Genomic DNA, 19,362 nt, shown 5'->3' with positions numbered 1-19,362 from the left:
TGAGTATTCTCTGGGATTTTAATATTCCAGAGAAGACTGATAGTAACTTAGTTACTATGTAGTAATCTTTTCCTCTATTTTTAGCATTTTGAATTCTAATATTTAACTCTGAATATATATTCTTCATTTCAAAATCAAAGCTCTCCAGCTAGGAAACAGAGAAATAAATTAGGTACAAAACCAGAGTCACATCTGACACCTCCGGCATGAGTATGTGTTTCCTTTTTCTCTTGCCCGAAGTCTAAATATAGACACAAGAGCTTACGGAATAGAACCATCCACTTGAACTAGCTTACAGACAGATCAGCAATATGCCATGGCTCTAGCTGTTCATGTAAATTATGATCTCTCCAACCATGGATTCACTTAAAAGGTATCACTGGTAAAAACAAACGTAAAGGGGGCCCAATGTGGCAGCCTAAAAGTTCTTGCCTTGCACGCACTGGGATCACATATGGGTGCCGGTTCTAATCCTGGCAGTCCCGCTTCCCATCCAGTTCCCCGCTTGGTGACTGGGAAAGCAGTTGAGGACGGCAAGGATGGTGAGGACGGCCCAAGGTCTTGGGACCCCATGCTCGCATGGGAGACCTGGAAGAAGCTCCTGGCTCCTTGCTTTGGATCGGCTCAGCTCTGGCTGTTGCGGCTGCTTGGGGAGTTAATCAACTGACAGAGGATCTTCCTCTCTGTCTCTCCTTCTCTCTGTATATCTGACTTTTCAATAAGAATAAAATAAATCTTAAAAACCAAAAAACAAACAACAAATATGAAGGGCCTGGCGTGATTGCCTAGGGGCTAAATTCTCGCCTTGCATCCACAGGGATCCCATATGGCCACAGGTTTGTGTCCTGGATGCTCCCCTTCCCATCCAGCTCCCTGCTTGTGGCCTGGAAATGCAGTAGAGGATCCTGCACCTGCATGGGAGACCAGCAAGAAGCTCTTGGCTTCTGACTTCATATGGGCTCAGCTCTGGTTGTTGCGGCCCCTTGGGGAGTGAACCAGCAGATGGAAGAGCTTCCTCTCTGTACCTCCTTATCTCTGTATATCTGCTTTTCCAATAAAACAAAAAAAGAAGTAAAGATAATTGAAAACAAACGTAAAATACAAGATTAAAGATTTTAAATAAAAACAACTTCAGTATAAATGGGAAGGAGAAAAACCAGTGAAAGCTGAGCAAACACTAGGTTTGTGTGTTTAACAGCAAAGACATTCACATTTACAATGCTGACAAGAAAGGAGGTATGTAAGAGAAAAATGAGAAAATGGCTGAAATTTCCAGGAACAATAATTAAATATAATTACAATGACAATGATAAATGTTAAAGAACCTAAGTCGAACAGGTTCCTTAGAGGCACTTTTACATAGCTTCCTGTGTAAGTTTCTCAGAGTACACTGAAAATTTAAGAAACAACAACAACAACAAAGGGAAGCAGTTCATACAACGAACTGGCAAAGGGGTAATTATAATACATAACAGACTAATACTAATTTGTGTGGTAGATTTCAGTACAAAAAGTGTTCTTAGGCAGGAATTTAAAAGCTTTTATGGTAAAATCAAAACGAACCATTCCAAAATATAACAATTAGAGGATGCTAACTAAATTTTGGTTTTGATTTTCTGGCTGGAGTTGATTCCTAGCTTTGTCTGCTCTGTATCTATGTAAAGGTGTCTAGTTTGGGTGGGCACTTGGCACACTGGTTAGGATGCCACCTAGGAGGCCCGTATCCCAAACTGAACTTCCCAGGTTTAACTGCCCATTCTGCCTCTAATTCCAACCTCCTGCTAACATGTATCCCGGAAGGTACCACATGACGGCTCAAATGCTTGGGTTCCTGCCTTCAGCTGGTCCAGCTCTTAGCTGTTGCAGGGGAGTAAATCAGTACTCTCTCACAATAACACTGGGAAAAAGCAAAGTATGCAGTACTGCCTCTGTCCTTCAGTTTTGATAAATAAAGCTCACAGTAAAGACTGGATGCTGACATACCTGGTTCTAGTCCAAGTTTCACTAATTAGCTATGCTACACTGGACAAGAGGCCAACTGGTACATTTCGTTAAATAAATAATTATTATGCACTTACTCGCAAGGTTACTTGAGGTGCCTGAAAAAACTCATAGTTGTTTAAAAATTGAATGGAATAACTTAAGTGAAAAATATAAAACTTCCATTAAAAAAAGCAAAGAAAAGGTAACTGCATAAATAATAATTTAAAAGAAGGTAACTGCTTAGGTTTCCATATAATGCTCCCTTAATTATGTAAGAACAATTCTTCTCTGAATGAGATAGCAAAATGAATTTATTCTCACTGTCCACGCCCTTTTATTTATTTATTTATACTGAAAAGTTAGATTTACAGAGAGAAGGAGGTACAGAGAAACATCTTCTATCTGTTGGCTCACTCCCCAGGGGGCTGCAACAGCCAGAGCTGAGCTGATCCAAAACCAGGAGCCAGGAACCTTCTTTGGGCTGTCCTTGACTACTTCTCCAGGCCACAAACAGAGAGCTGGGTGGGAAGTGGAGCAGCCAAGATTGGAACCGGCAACCATATGGGATCCCTACTGATGCAAGGCAAGGACTTTTGCCACTAGGCTACTGCAACAGGCCCCCTCTCACTGCCCCTTAAAGTCATGAGGCCAGCATTGTGGTACAGCAAGTTAAGCTGCCACCTGCTGTGCTGGTATCTCATCCGGCTGTCCCACTTCTGGTCCAGTTCCCTGCTAATGCATTGGGGAAGACTGGAAGATGGTCCAAGTCTCTGAGCTCCTGCCATCTATGTGGGTAACCCATAAAAAGCTCCAGGTTCCTGGTTTTGGTCTGGCCTACCTGGGCCATTGGGTAGACAACCAGTGGATCAAGATCTGTCTCTCCTACAACTCTTTCAAATGAATAAACAAATTTTGAAGGAAAAAAAAAACATACACACACAATGGGATAGAGAGATAGATGGACAGAGATCTTTCAGGTACTGGTTTACATCTTAGGTAACCACAATAGCTTAGGCCTGGGCCAGCACAGACTGAGGAACCTAGCACTCAATTCAGTTCTCCCACGTGTGTGGCTAATATCAGGATGCAAGCTGAGTAGAAGCAGAGGGCTTGGGATTCAAGCCAGTCATTCTGATACAGGATGCAGGTATAACAGCAGTGACTTACCACCGCACCAAATACCTGTCCTACTCCTCACCTGACAGAACCCTCCAAGCCGAAGCTATTGCCAGAAACTGAAGTTTCAAGAAGACTTCACAAATGGCTGAAGAATTTTACCTATAAATTTGCTACATGATACACAGAAGTATTTATTACCTTTTCACAAAAGCACATCAAATAATAGCCATATACCCTGGAGCCACAATATGAAAATTCTGTTTTCAGTCATTAAAACATTTTTTTACACAATAAAACAAGCACTAATAGTACTTGGAAAAAGTTTCTTACTTGGATTTGGCTGCAATAATACTTCTGTTTGTTTCATTATTTTTTCTGTCCATATTTTGGTACACTCAGCTTTGCTAAGGAGGTTCTCTAAGTGAGCATCCAATTCTGTCTTCTCTGCCTGGCCCAGCTTTTCTTCTGTGAACTGTTAACAACAACAACAAGTTAAAACAGACCTCAAGCAAATTTGAGGAAATCATTTCAACAGGCAAAAAGCAAACGCAAACTCAAATCAAAATAATCCTAAATACACAAATAATTGTTCCTCTGGCTTGTTAGTGCCTATGAATATTCCCTTGCCCACCCGTCATAGTTGCTTTTGTTCTTAACTTTTGAGGCACTTATGACAATCTTAAAGGTAATACAACTATCCTATCCTCTCAGTTGTGTTAAGATACATAATGTGTGAGTTAATTCTGGAGAACACGTATCAAAGTGTTCGGTTTATAAATGTTTCTTACTTATAAATCTAGCAAGAACAATGCTGACGAGTAAGAGTTTTGTCAGTTGGATGTGAGTCCAGACGACTGTGCCAACTACTGTGCAGTCCAACTGCAGTGACTGGAGTAAGCTTTAGAATGTTCTTTCTTCAGTGTTATTATTAAAGATAACATGTATTTTACAGTGTTTTAAAGTAGATATCTTAGTCATTTTGTTCAGTGTCTACTAATTATTAAAAAGGGCTACTTGTATTTATTGTAATCTACGTATTGTTATTGGCATTTTAATCACTCTTAGTTAGATTTTTATGGGATGTTCTGGAAAACCATCATTTCAGTTGTTTCTTCAGGATATGCTTCAGCAATTTCTTTCCAGATCTTTGGAACACATGCTACTGACCAAAAAGACCAAGAGATACTTTCGAGCATACTAAATCTACCAGTCTTCCCTACACTGCCAGTGCTGACATTTGAGGAATGATAGCTTTGCCAATGCAATAATAAGGAGGTGAAAATATTTCTGGCCTGATGGAATGTTCTGGATACTTTTAATTAAACACAGAAGACCATGACTCAGGCTGTAGAGCACTATAATTTTTCTCTAGGATACATGGCTTTCTCCATCCAAAAGTACATCATATGCAATAATTCTACACTGTCATGACTCATTTTCAGGTAACACAATTCTGTTCATCTTGTCATTTCTCTCCTCTCATTCCTTAAAAATTTTTTCAGCTATTCTCTTTCCTGAGTTTTACTTCAGCATTCTTCTCAGTCTGAAAGTTTCAGTTGGTTATAAGCATATTCAGACAAAGGATTCTCTAGAATTTTACTCTTAACACTTTTGGTTAAATTTTTTACTGAAGATCCTGTTGAGGGGCTGAGAACAGCCTTAATTGGCTGTTATAAAGCCACCCATCATTTTGAGATTGGTCCACACCTAAGCGCCGACACAATGAGTGAACTGAGAATTAAAGCTGGCACCTATTGTCTAAGCCTGTAAGTGCAGTACATGGTTAGCTGAGGACTCCACACAGGACAAAAGCAAACCCATGCTCAGTGGGAAACTCTGCAATCTCGTTAGAAGAGAACTTGGTCTTGTTTACCAACCCCTGAAAATTCTAAGCAACAGACTTAGAGACACAGATCACAACTTTTACATATTCAGAGTCTACCACTAATGGTCAGATAGAAAATCTGACTATAATTAGGGTAATACCAATTCTAAATGATGATTTAAGACATGTTTTTCCTGTACCTTAGAAATTAGAAACACAGGGGCTGGCATTGTGGTGCAGCAGGAAAAGTTGCTGCCTGTGACATCAGCATATCATATGGGTACTAGTTCAGCTTCCTGATAATGTGCTTGGGAAAGCAGAAGACGGCCCATGTATTTGGGCCTCTGCCACTCACTGGAAGACCAAAATGAAGTTCCAAGTTCCTGGCTTCAACCTGGCCTAGCCCTGGCTGTAGTGGTCATCTAGGATGGAAGAGCTGTCTGCATCTATTACTCCTCCAAATAAATAAAAGTATCTTTAAAAATACAAAAAGTTTCCTTTTACAAATATATCCATCTGTTCACTCCATTCATTCCTTCAACAAATACTTATTAAGAATCTAGGGCATGGTGTGGTAGCCTACTGGCTTAAGTCCTTGCCTTGCAGACACCAGCATCCCGTGTGGGCGCCAGTTCTACCCTGGTGGCTCTGCTTCCCATCCAGCTCCCTGCTTGTGGCCTGGGAAAGCAGTCAAGGATGGCCAAGTCTTGGGACCCTGCATCTGCATGGGAGACCTGGAAGAAGCTTCAGGCTCCTGGCTTCAGATTGGCCCAGCTCTGAAGATTTTCCTCTGTCTCTCCTTCTCTCTGTAAATCTGACTTTCCAATAAATATAAATACATCTTTTTAAAAAAGAATCTATGGAAGAAAATGTTGGAAACACACTGCAACACTTAGGAGTAGGCCCTCACTTCCTAAAAAAGACTCCAAAAGCAGTAGAAATCGAGACCAAAATAAACAACTGGGACCTCATCAAACTAAGAAGCTTCTGTACAGCAAGGGAAACAATCAACAAAGTAAAAAAACAACCTACAGAATGGGAGAAGATCTTTGCACACTACATAGGAGATAGAGGGCTGATCTCCAGAATATACAAAGAGCTACAGAGAAACCAAAACACCAGAACAAACAAACTGCTCAAGAAATGGGCACGGGAAATGGGCAGACATTTCACAAAAGAACAAACCCAAATGGCAAACAAACATATGAAAAAATGCTCAAGTTCCCTGGCAATAAGGGAAATCCAAATGAAGACAACAATGAGGTACCACCTAACTCCAGTAAGGATGGCACACATACATAATACCACCAACACTTGCTGGCGAGGTTGTGGGGAAAAGGGAACCCTTCTCCACTGCTGGTGGGACTGCAGACTTGTACAGCCTCTATGGGAATCAGTTTGGCGAATACTCAAACAACTGAAAATCAGCATACCATATGATCCAGCAATAGCACTCCTAGGGATATATCCAAAAGATCTCCTACACAAGAAACCAACATGCACGCCTATGTTCATAGCAGCACAATCTACAATTGCAAAAACATGGAAGCAGCCAAAATGTCCATCAATAGAAGACTGGATAAGAAAGCTATGGTTCATCTACTCTATGGAATACTACTCAGCTATAAAAAAAACCAAAATGCAGTTCTTTGTGGACAAATGGGCCCGACTGGAATCCATCATGCTAAGAGAAATGAACCAATCCCAAAAGGTTAAATACCACATGTTTGCCTTAATCTGAGATGAAAAGATGACAACTTGAAAGACAGTACCTGTATATTGTAATATTAGTGCAATCTCTAACAACCTGTATCCAATGCAATAAGATAACGCGATATAATCTATAAACCAACAATTAATGTCAGAATATTTAAGATCTACATCGTAAAACTGTAAAACCCGCTATACCCTCAATACACTATGTTAACCGGTAATGGGGGGGAGTGCAGGGAAATCTTTCAGGACCATAAAAAGAGTGAGAAAAAAGTACAATATAGCCTATCAAGATCAAATCTGGTAATTCATAGACAACAGACTCCAAGCGGCACTAAACAACAGTAAAACTACTATACCAATGCATGAGGGGGGAATCGGGTGCGATCCTGACAACCTCTTAACAGGAGGTCATGTGCGTGGAGCAGGGGGGCACTCCAGAGTGGAGCAGGTGGTAAGGAGGAAGCTTGGATCCCAACCACGAACACTCCCAGACCTTCACCACAAACTATTAATACGAGCAACAAGGACTATACCCCAACTGCCAAGGAGGCCACAGGGAATTGGATGCCCTCGGAGGCCGAGTACTCTGAGGTCACCCACCCCCAACCGGAGCTTCCGCAGGGGATGGAAGAAGTCCAAACACTACCGCGCAGATACCAACGTCATCAGCAAGACAACCAGAAGCCCTGAGCGGTCCGCAGACACAGAAGAACAATAAATGTCCTTCAGGACCAGGGAGGAGAGCTTTCTCTGGTCCGAGCCTGGCTCCACCTCTGGACCCCCGCCCTCCCTCGCAGTGACCATCGGGATCGCTTCGAAAACCCCTCACAGCAAACAAACAATCATACAAACTAAAAAAAACCTAAAATAAATAGACAAACAACAGAAAGTAGAGCTTGAAATCTGACAGGAAAGAGCTGGTGTGGATTGGCTCATGCCTTGCTGGGTGGGACACAAAGATTAGTCACTCCTCACCATGGTGTTGAGGATTTTCCTGCACACCCCCCCCCCTCAAAAAATGTTCTGCACCTTAAATGTCGACAAATATCTTGTTAGAGTTACAAGCCAGTCTAGATTATCCCAAAATCTGCCAAGATCAACAAAATTATACTTCAACACAACAAATGGCTAAATACTAAAATGAAATAGACACGAGACAGCTGAATGGTACCCTATAGCCATTTTAAGGTATATAGCAGCCGGTCCGGTCCTGTATATAAACTAAAATTGAGATGTCAATGAGCTAATCATAGGTTGTGGTTAGCACTTGTTTAAAAAAAAAAGAATCTAAATAGATTGCAGACATTGCTATAAGCACATGGGTTTCTGCAGCCAGCGATACAGGTAAGATCTTTGCTCTTAGGCAGCTAACATTATAAGAGGAAGGACAGACAATAGACATAAGGCTGTGCAGAGGGAATTAACATAGGTGGTTCTATTTCTTAAATGGTGTAATGAGTTTAAGTACTGAGAAGAATTCATTTTTCTGGAAAACAGAGCAAAACAGGGAAAGCTTCGATGGGGAAGGGATGGGAAAGCTGTGCTTAGAAGACTATGAGATGGGAGCAGTGAGAGACAGCATCTCTGAGCAGGAAAGGAACAGGCTGGGACTGAATCATGAGAAATAATCTATGTGAAGATCTACAGGAATAGTATATAGTTCTATGATGACTTCCAGTTGTATTATTCTTCAAAAATTATTATTAATACTATGTATGTAGTTGAGAGGGATGCATGCCTATGTGGGCTTCTGATCAGGGTGGGGGGATCAAGTATGGAGAAAGGTGGGTCAAATGTTTTCTTTTTTTTCTGTCTGTAAGGGAGAGGGAGAAAGGGGTCCTTTCTATGGGATCATTAGCATCTTTTTTATGTATATTAACTATTAATCTGTTTCTAGAAAGCCTTAATTTATATTTTAATAACCAAGAATTTAAAAATTAGTACTGATGAAGTCAAGCTTCTACACATTCTTCTGAGAACCAGAAGACATGGTCTCTGTTTTAAGAGAACTAAATGAAAAGTACTATATAAGCAGTATAAATCTATGTTTTTTGTTTTTTGTTTTTTTTTAGGATATAAAACATTCTGGGCTGTGCCATGCTGTCTCATCTACTGGCAAATGCCAAGACTGAGGGCCATCTCAGACTGGGCCGCAGCACCTGCTGGTACACATAAGACCCAGGGCTGGGATGTTTCCAGGAAGGGGAATTTCGGGGAATCCCTTGCTGGACTACTACTTCCACTGGTGAGCTCAAGAGCTGCGACTTGGGGTGGGCCAGTCTGGTCCTAGGCCAGGCTGGACTAGGGTGCTGAGCCAGAAGGGTGCAGGCCAACAGGGTTAGGCAGCAACATTAGGTGTCAAGTGCCAGGACTGGGTGTGAGTTATGACAGACTGCACTGCAGTTCACCCTGGCAGGTGCATGAGCATCCCTGTCAGGGGAACTACTGGCACTCCTCTCCTGCTAGGCTGTACCTATTACTGGTAAGCACAAGAGCCAGGGTTGCAGGTATAGGCCAGGCTGGAGAAGGTGGGAGCACCTATCAGCAAATGCGAAGGCCAGGTCTAGGGGTGGGTGCAGCTGAGCTAAGCTACAGCACCTGTTGGTGTGCACGAGCGCTGGATGAGCTTCCAGCTAGGACAGGCTAAACTGCAGCAGAGGATGGCGCATGCATAAATAGGGGCTGGGGTGGGCCTTGCAGGGAGCTATAGCAGGTCACCCCAACTAGGCTGCTGAGCCCATGATCAGGTCTGTGGCAGGATGGCTGGGCTGGGCCACAGTACCCATGACATTGCGTGAGAAACTGGGTTGGAGCGGAACTGAGCAGGCAGCAGCATCTACTAGTACATATGTTGGGTGGTACAGATCACAGATGGAACCTGAGCCTGTACTGGCTGGCACTCCTAAGTCTGAGGTCATCCCAGGTGAGTCTCCCTTGGAGACTTGAGAGACTCCCTGACTGGACTGCTGGACTTGGAGCCAAGCCATGGGAAAAATCACAGGATGTGTGGTTTGACACTGTAGTGAATGTATCAGGACTGGGCCTCCTCAGTAGCTGCCTATGAGGTAGACAGCATGTTCAGATGCTCACAGGACATGACAGCCAATTAATCTAGGCCAGTTGGGGATTACAACTGCCTCAGCAGAGGATGGAAAGCAGAACAGGTTGGACACTTCTTCTGGCTAAGCTTTGTGGCATGTTCCTAGGTCTGTGGGATGCACTAAGGTGGACTCTGTCAACCAACAGACCTTAGAAAGACTTTCTCAATCTTGGAGCAATGAAACCAGCAACTTCTCTGAACTACGAAAACCACTCTAGCAATACCCTCAGAAAACTCTTGTCCATACCAGGGTCCCCAACGCATCATTAAATGACTGTCCCTCATCTACAGGTGTTGATGTAGTTCGACAGCAATGAGTGCCCCTTTGTGGGCACAGGAGGAAAAAAACCTGAAATATTTGTCCCGCCCATCTTCCCCCGTACCTGACCCACTCCACCCTAATCAGAGGCCCACATGGGTTTGCATCCCTCTCAACTATGTAAACAATATTAAAATTAAAAAAAAAAACTTAAAAAGAATGTAAAATGTTGAACTTTATCTAACAGAGAACTGTTTGGTTGAGTACTGAAGACATCAGTTGGGAAATTTGTCCCCATACCAGAGAGCCTGGGTTTGAATTCCAATCCTGCTCCCAATTCCAGCTTTCCGCTAACGTGCATCTTGGGAGGCAGCAGGTGATGGTTCATACTGGATATATGCCACACAAGTGGGAGACTTGGATTCAGAATCAGGTCCTCAGCATTAGGGGCTAGATCAAAGCTCTGTTTCTATTTCTGCTTCTCAAAAACAAACAAACAAACAAACAAACAAAAAATGAGTAGGCTTTATCTGGTAGCAATTCAAAAGACACTCTAGAATGAAAAGAGCAAACTCGAATTCTCTAAATTTTTTTAAGCAGGGGCAAGCACTGTGGCTTAGTGAGTAAAGCCACTGCCTGAAAATAAAAAAGTATAGCAGAATAATGAATATCTGCAATACCATTTATTTATCTAGCCTGAAGAAGCAACAAAGAACCATGTAAACTGACTTACAAAGTAAGATTCTATGAATAAATACAATGAATAGCTCTGTTATTATTCTAGTTCAGTAGGACATAGTTAAACAATAATGTGTGAATACTTTTCATATCAGTTTGATAATCTGCACAAAACCTGCTCAGAAAACAGCAGCTCTTTTTTTGTTTTGTTGTATTTTGAAAATAGCAGTTCTAATGGAAGGCTCACATAAACTATTCACTTAAGTACAAGTAATAAATTCTACAGGTTTTCCAAGAGAGGAAATAATTATTACATTTCACTTTAGGTATATCTATATTCTACAGTCCATGATAGCTTTACCTCCTAATATTTAAAATTTTTTTCAACAGTATCACTTACTCTTCTGTATTCTTTTTTAAGATTTACTTACTTTTATTGGCAAGGATGATTTACAGAGAGGAGAAACAGAAAGATTTTTCATCCGCTGATTCACTCCCCAGATGGCCAAGATGGCCAAAGCTGAGCTGATCTGAACCCAAGAGCTTCTAGGTCTCCCACATGGTTGTAGGGTCCCAAGGCTTTGGACCATCCTCCACTGCTTTCCCAGGTCATAAGCAGGGAGCTGAATGGGAAGTGGAGCAGCTGGGACATGAACTGGTGCCCACAGGGGATGCTGACACTTGCAGGTGAAAGGTTGGCTAGCTAAGCCATCAAACCAGTCCTACTCTTGGCACAGCTAAATAGATATTTTAAGATTCAACATATTAACAGTCATTTCAAATATTCCAAAAATATTATATTAATATGGAAAAGAATCATAATCTGAATGATGATTAAGTTGTGACTGACTACACATTTTTCCTAAGGTGTTTGTATTGGGATTCAACCTCACCATCTGTGAATTGGTCACATCTGTGTATACAGCTGATCCAATTTCTGCTGAGTTCTATTGAGTGCATGAGAAGAAGTTGGAATCAAGAGCACAGCCAAACCCAGGTGCCCAGATACGGCAAGCAAGCATCCCAACTTCTTCATCACTGAAGACAAATGCCCACCGCTTGAAACTATATTTGAAATCATTTTCTTAGAAAATATCTGGTGTTTATAAAATTCATAGTGTAACTTCAATAATCAGTTTGGAAAAAATGAAAATAGTTATTATATATTTTTCATAGAATGAACCTGACTGAGGTCCTGGCTCCTGGCTTCAATCGGGCTCAGCCAGGGCTGTGAACTGGTCAATGGAATGTCTGTCTTTCTCTCACCTTGCTTTTCAACTAAATAAATAAATTCTAAAATCAAACAAAGCACTAATATACGCTCCAACCCCTGAGATTTTAATTTAATCAAACTGGTTGCAGCCTGTGAATACTTGAATTTTTAAAGATTTCCCCCAGTTATTTTAGAATGTGCAGCCAAGACTGAGACTGTGCTGAGCTCAGACCTAATTATTTCAATATGTATCAACTGGGTTGGTTCCCACCACATTACTTCTTTCTTCCGCTCATTTAAGATCTTGATTGCTATTCCTGTCATTTCACTAAGGTGTTCTGCTCTATCATCAGTATTTTCTCCATATAACACTTAAGTAACTGATTTACAAGTCTGATGATTTTAAACACAGGAATACAGTAATCAGGAATATACTGACTAGATATGGTTTGATAATGAAGGAGTTTAACATCCTTTATAGCATTGTCATCACCTTAAAAATACTTTCCAAAGTACCATGTCTTTGAATGAACTTTGTGGATTTCCTAATTACCTCACTCACAGAATTTTTTAAATTTTAACATCAAATTAACAAGCTGGAACCAGCTTTGCGGTGTAGCAAGTTAGGCCTCTGCTATTTTCCAGCTAGTAATTTATTAAATTAATGGCAATACTACCAAAGTGTGAAAATAAGTTTTAAGTAATGTTAAACATAATTTTTACACAGTAAGACAATGTATGGATTTTGAGTGTGGACTTGTACATATTAGAACCTGAGAAACATGGTAAAGTTTTCAGTTTAAATCCTATCAAGGAGGTAGGATTTTGGGAGGGTTTGAGAGTGCTGTTTGGCCAAAATGGAATTCTAGAATGTGTCTTACAGGGCTTGTTAATGTCACCATCACAGTCATCTGTACATTTCCAACACAGGCACACTATTTTTGAATAACCCTCCAAACCAGACTTAACGGACTTTCTCTAAAACACAAAACAAAACAAAAAACTTCATGCAATTCAAAATATAACTTTAAATCAGTTAATACAGAACATCAAAAAAACTAAAATGAATACTCTTCTTGAATTAACTTTTTTGTTTTTGTTGTTGATATCCAACAGTCTCAGACTATAGTTAGCCCTATGATGATCACTTCTGTACTGAGTCAAGACTGAGCCTTTCTTGGCAGTTACTCATGAACAATATGCTAGAACAATTTACATAGCACTTACACAGTATCAGATACTACTCCAGATTTAACGTACATTGAAGGATGGATCAATCATGTGCAAATAACCATGGCTCATTGCTAAGTGATGCGAATAGCCTCAGAATTTGGTTTTCATGGGAAGTTCTGGAAGCAATTCACTTTACAGCAAGGGGTAACTATTTATGCTGTAGATGGTGAGCCAAATTTTTGCTTCAGTATCAATTCATAATGAAAAGTCTATCTCCTGGAATTATAACTGTGGTGTAGAGGGCAAAACTGCCACCTGTGACACCAGTACCCCATCTAAGCACTGGTTTGAACCCTGGCCGCTCCACTTCTCATGTACCTCCTTCCTAACGTACCTGACAACGCAGTGAAGGATGACCCCATGCACCCACATGGGAGACCCTGAAGAAGCTACTGGCTTTCTGGCGTTGCCCTGGCCCAACCTCTGGAGACTGGTCACTTAGGGGGTGAACTCAAAGATGGAGGATCTCTGTATTTTCATAACACTGTCTTTAAATAAATGAAAATATTTTAAAATCTTATCTCCTATTCATTCATCTGATTTATCAGGTGAAAAGAATAAGCATTTGCAAAGCGGGTATTTAGTAAAAAGAGTAACAATGGTAAATTTAGGACTAAATTGTGAAATCCCTGAGGATAGAAACGGGCATCTTTGTATCTGCAATGCCAAACATCTAACAGGCAGTCAATAAAAGTAGGCTGAATAGTGTAATACTTTAGACTGATATTAGATACTTTCCAGGTAAGCCAAAATAATGTTAGACAAATACTAGCAAAGACAACAAAATTAGCATGCTAAATGATTCTTACTTCCCTTCACAGGATAAACTGCACATAGGGACTAAGTTGATTGGTTAAAATGACAAAGTAACATGAGCCGTGTTAGATGTTGTCATAGGGGAACAGGAAAAAAATAGCTGATTCCTTAAGACATACAATCTTTTTAAAGAAGTGAAAGCCATTCAGTCACAGAATTTTGGAGTTTCCAGGGACCTTACATACTCCTTCAGTAGAAGAGTAATGTATGTAACTGTAGAGTAAACTCTGTGGCCTGAGAAGCCTTCACAGTGGACTTGAAGCTGAGGCTTAGGGGAAAAGGATCTGTGTAGAGAGAGTGGGCAGAGCCATTCAAGTTACTTTATAAACAAAAACCTAGAGTCAGTTAAGAACACAATTATTCTAGAAATTAAAAACAATTTGATAAAAGCACAGTGCTTATATACATCAGTGAAAGGTGAGATTGTAAAAAAGCTTTTAATACTCAAGAGTCGGGATTAAAAAGACAGATTTTAAGAAATCACTAATAATGATGTGGCAGGGATAAATGACCTCATGCTTTCTGTACTCTATTCTGAATTGTTAAAAAACGAAGTAATCAACCAAATGAGTTTAAGAACATCCTTATTCATTTATACATGCTTACCTAACATTCATTTTAAAGTACCAAAGCTTACAAACGAATTATAAAAGGGGAGAACGATGATAAAACTCATTTTTCTAGTATGTTTCAACAGTTTGGTTTGTTTTTAAAACAAGGAATACATTTACTTTTTAACCTAAATTTTTTTTAGGTAAAATTGAGAATGTATGGCAATTTGAGAGTCAGTGAATAGATTATTCCTTCAAGAACAATTTAATTTAAATGGGAATTGTTATTTAGAAATGAGAAAGTTTCGTTCTTTCTCCTGTTCCTACTGCTTGAACAGGGTTACTATCATAACTCCTTTTTTATTTTATAAAGACTTACTTTATTTTATTGGAAAGTCAGATATACAGATAGGAGGAGAGACAGAGAGGAAGATTTTTTATCCGTTGATTCACTCCTCAAGTGGATGGAGCTGAGCCGATCTGAAGTCAGGAGTCTCTTCCAGGTCCCCCACACGGGTGCAGGGTCCCAAGGGTTTGGGCCGTCCTCGACTGCTTTCCCAGGCCACAAGCAGGGAGCTGGATGGGAAGTGGGCCTGCCAGGATTAGAACTGCCACCCAATGCTGGCACATACAAGGTGATGATTTAGCCACTAGACTACCATGCCAGGCCCTACTGTCACAACTCTTAAACATTCTTAGCATGAAACCTGGTACTCTGGAATTATACTGACGCCAATTCAATTCACAGTTAGGAATTCAGTCATTAACTACTGAAAAAAAAAGTGCTTTGTTGCATATTTAACCACAATTCAAAATTTCATGTTACATTCTTCAAGCAATTTTAAGTTTTATTTTTAAAAATGTATGTGGAAAATGCCAAATACATACACAAATATAAAAGTATAGCGAAAAATGTGATAATGAAATTTTATAAACCCATAGCCCACTTTCAACAACTACTGACATCACCGTAATCTTTCAACTACCTCTGCCTTTTTTCCTCTGAAATGCCTTAAATTCATAAGGTCATTATCCTTACATACTTCAGTAAGTATCTCCCTAGGCAGCCCAGTGGTCAGGATGCCTGCGTCCCACATTGGTGTCACTGGCCTTGACTGATTCTTAGTTTTGGCTCCTGATTATTCAGATCTTGGGAGGCAGTAATGAAGGTGTAAAAAAAGGGGTTTCCTCAATGCTTGTGGAAACTGAATTTCTGCTCCCACCTTCCAGGCGGCACCACAGGCACTGGGGGCGATACCCTGTGGATGCCTGCTTCTCAAACAGACCTATATTTTAAAAATTTCTTTTCCTTTTTTTTTTTTTTTTTGACTCAAGATGACACATTTAAAGGACCCCTTTCTCCTGTGATTTCTCCCTTATAAATGACGCGAGTAAAAATCTTGGATTTATCCTTGATTAAGCTTTCACGCCTCAGGGCCCATCAGCCAGCCAACAGAGATTTTGATCCTCCTCTGCCACCACCGTCACCTAAGCCACATTTTTGGCTTCTCCCATTATGGTGACAGCTCCCCAACTCGTTGTCCTGGTATCTATGCAAGCTCAGTCTTTGCACTTGTTCTTGCTGTCCCCTAGACTCCATTAGACTTGTCTGAGATCCCTTTGTATTTCATTCTATTAGAGAGCTTTGCTCTGCCCACCCTAGCTACACAACATGGCAACAGCCACTACTCTGCCCATTACTTCTCTTCTGGCTTTCTTTTCTGTCACCTGATGTATTCACAAGGTTATTTCTGCCAGAATGTACGCACCAGGAGGGCAGACTCTTAATTAATTTCATTTACTGCTATTTCACCAATGTCCAGAATAGAAACCAGGAAGACATGAAGGAAGCACTTAAGCATGTAAGACCAAATGGAAAACAACTTGATAGCTAAAGGACTAGGGTAAAATGAAAATACTTTTCTCTAAAGAAACTGAAAGTGTAAGCAAGTAATCAATTTGGGAAGTATTCCCTTTGAGATATTTGATAGACTGACTTTTCAATTGTACCTATCAACAATTTAAATCACACTAAATTCTAGGATGAGTTCTTTTCAAGTTGCATGAATTATGTACCTAAAATACATCTAACTGTATTTAGAAGTAGCCTTTTACAGTGTCAAATTGGCAATAATCATATAGAAGCACAGGCAATAACACTAAAATATCTAAAGTTCTAGTCCTTTATTGTCACTAATGTTAATTCTAAGGGTCTCAGACATCAAAATTCACCTCAGACCCTCTAACATTCGTTCCCTTTGCACCTTATGTAAAATTTCAATGTCTTTATACTTAACATTCTAGGGAAGAAGCAGAAGTTAAGGCAGGTATCTTATTTTTTGTATTTTCTAAAATTGTATTTACCAAGTAAGCACTGCGTTGATAAATATAAAGTCCCATTTAAAAAGCTTCTTGCACTATTTAATGTAATTCCCATACAACTCCATAGCTTGCACATATATTTCTTTGTATTGTTCCTTGGCCTTTCGCTAAGATCAAGTGTGTTACATACTTCTGGGGTACACATGACCTTAATCACTGACCCTTTAAGATTAAAGTGAACAAATTTCACACATGTCACAATACAGATTCAGCAGTCAAACGTCCCACCCCAGCCTCGCTCCCAAGGCAGGTAACTTATTATTACACAGGTTTCAGAACTCCAAAATCAAAAGCTAGAAGGGAGTTCTCAGGTCTTAAGTGTTCTTTGTTGCTGATATTTAAATTCTCACATCATGCTGCCTTCTATTTAAAGCCTCTCTAGGCCACAGGACTTTGTTATCCTACATATCTTTTAGTTGAAACGGCTTATTTAGGAAAAGCAAGCAGCATGCCTGCAGTACCAGGTCAGACAGCACCTGATTATTTAACTAACCATGCAAGTTAAGCAAGCCACTTAGCCTCTCCGAGGCTGCTTCCTTAAATATAAAAGGGGATTAATAATATTCCCCTGGTAAAGTGATGGACAGGATTGGAGCTAATAAGTCCAACGAACAGCAAACACTTGACACACAGCTTTTCCTAACACAGGCAGCTATTCTGCTCTGGCTCTTCCATGCTTTTGGTTGGACCAGGGCAATGTAGGCGCCAACTGTGCCGAAACTGGGGTATGGGGGACAAGGAAGGCAGCAAAGCAACAGGCCAGATTTGACGTTTCAGTACCAACGTGGCACGAGCATCAGCAATTAAATTTGTATTCTTTTTACAAAAAAGAATGTTATTGCTACTGTGACTGTGTCATGAACTTCAACAGCAGATTTGTTTATAACCATGCTGTGAAATTTACATCTGTTCCTGGATGTAACTGTGTTAGCCCAACGTGGGTGACGTTTGTAGAAAGCTTTAAAGTTCCCTGGGACAGACACGTCCCCGTGGCACTGTGTTAGAAGCCCCAGACCCAACAACTTAACCCTTCACCCCTTTCTTCATCCTCTTCACCCTTTCCTTACTCCAGCCGGTAATCCCCAGTTGGACAGCTGACAATCAAAACTTCAGGTTTCCGTGGCCCTGGCAGAGCTGGGCTGCCAACTGGCGATAGGCACTGGTCCTGCGGCTGCCAAGCCCAGGGGACAGTCCTCTTAGAAAGACAGAGGGCTGGAGGGAGGGCGCTGTCTTGGCAGAGCGCTCTCAGCGTGGAGGGGCTGCAAGAGGAAACTCCTTCCTCGGCGGGGAGGGCGAGAGGCCAAAAGAAGGGGTGGGCTGGTGCCAGAAGGGTCCGCGGCTCCCGCCCCCGCCCCCGCCCCGGGAAGGGGTCACTCGGAGGGCCGGGAAGGGGTCACTCGGGGGGCCGGGGAGGGGTCACTCGGGGGGTCGGGGAGGCTGGGGCGCGAGGTGCTGGTGCGGGGGCAGGGCAGCGCCTCGACCCGAGGTGAACTCCGGGTGTCCTCCAGGGACCGGGTGCGGGGAAGCGTCCCCACCCCGCCCCGCCGCCCCGCAGAGGCAGCTGGGGAGGAGCGAGACACGGAAAACGCCCAGTGCCAAGCGGAGGGGCACCAGGCCGCGCCCATCGCCCAAGCCTCGGGCCGCGGCAGGCCCGCCGGGGAGCGGGGGTCGTCGGCGCCGCCTCGGGCCGGGCGCTCGGGGGACCCTCCTAGGCCCTTCTCAGGGGGCGCCTCCACCCTCCTCTCCCTCCCCCGCCCAGCCGCGCTACCTGAACGGCACGGCTGAGGAAGGTGCCCGCGTCGGCCGCCAGCTTCTTCACGTTGAAGTCCATGATGTTCATGTCGGGAGGCGGCCGGGCGGAGCGCCGGCTGAGCTAGCGGGGAGGCGCCGCGGCGGGGCCGGGGCGCGGGGGGCAGACGTGGGAGGTGGAGGGAGGTGGCGCCGGCGCCGCCGCCGCAGCAGCTGTCGTTTCCACCGAGGGGCAGGCGGAGGGTGGGGCGAGGAACGCGCTCGGGCGCTTCCCAACAGGCCGCGGAGCCCGGGCGGCCGGGAGAAGGGCGGCCAACGTCCGCTCGGGCGGCGGGGGCCGGGCTGGAGAGCGACGGGCGTCGCCGCCTGGCGGGGCCGCGTCCCCGTCGGAGGAAGCGAGCCGAGCGCCGGCCGCGGGGCGGAGCCTCGCCCGCGCTGATGGCGGTTACGGCGCCTCCTGGAGGACGGCGGCGGCGCAGCGACTCGCCGGGAGCCACACCCTGCTCCCTGCCGGTCGGCCTCGTGGGGTTCAGCGGCCTCGTGGGGTTCAGCGCCCTGGCGCGTTTTAACGTCTTAAGAATCGAAGGAACAGACAAGTCTGATCCCTCTCTCTCCCCAGCCTCCCAATGAGGAGAACCTGTTTGGTATACGAGTGTAGTATGTGTGAAATAAGAATAGGCTTGGGTCATCTTGTAGCACCGGGGGCGTCGCGCTGGACCCCGAGATCTGGGTGGCACT

General features: G+C 42.8%; 1 protein-coding gene across 6 annotated transcripts in view; it reads right to left on the bottom strand.

Annotated features, from left to right (window-relative positions):
* The window catches only part of SH3GLB1 (SH3 domain containing GRB2 like, endophilin B1), a 34,966-nt gene extending 15,910 nt beyond the window's left edge, over positions 1–19,056 (bottom strand). For 3 of the 6 annotated variants that reach the window (XM_058658822.1, XM_058658834.1, XM_058658841.1), the window contains exons 1-2: positions 18,644–19,053; positions 3,433–3,574 (exon numbers count right to left, since the gene is read on the bottom strand). In XM_058658822.1, coding sequence (XP_058514805.1) covers positions 3,433–3,574; positions 18,644–18,715 — 214 coding nt within the window. In that variant the 5' untranslated portion in view covers positions 18,716–19,053. Of the gene's footprint in view, positions 1–3,432; positions 3,575–18,643 lie in introns of all 6 variants that reach the window. The other 3 variants (XM_058658820.1, XM_058658831.1, XM_058658848.1) reach the window with 2 other exon arrangements.
* Between the last annotated feature and the right edge of the window lie 306 nt (positions 19,057–19,362).

The sequence above is a fragment of the Ochotona princeps genome, chromosome 2 (assembly GCF_030435755.1).
Source record: "Ochotona princeps isolate mOchPri1 chromosome 2, mOchPri1.hap1, whole genome shotgun sequence".
NCBI classification, from domain to species: Eukaryota; Metazoa; Chordata; class Mammalia; order Lagomorpha; family Ochotonidae; genus Ochotona; species Ochotona princeps.
This window is presented reverse-complemented; position numbering and strand designations above follow the sequence as displayed.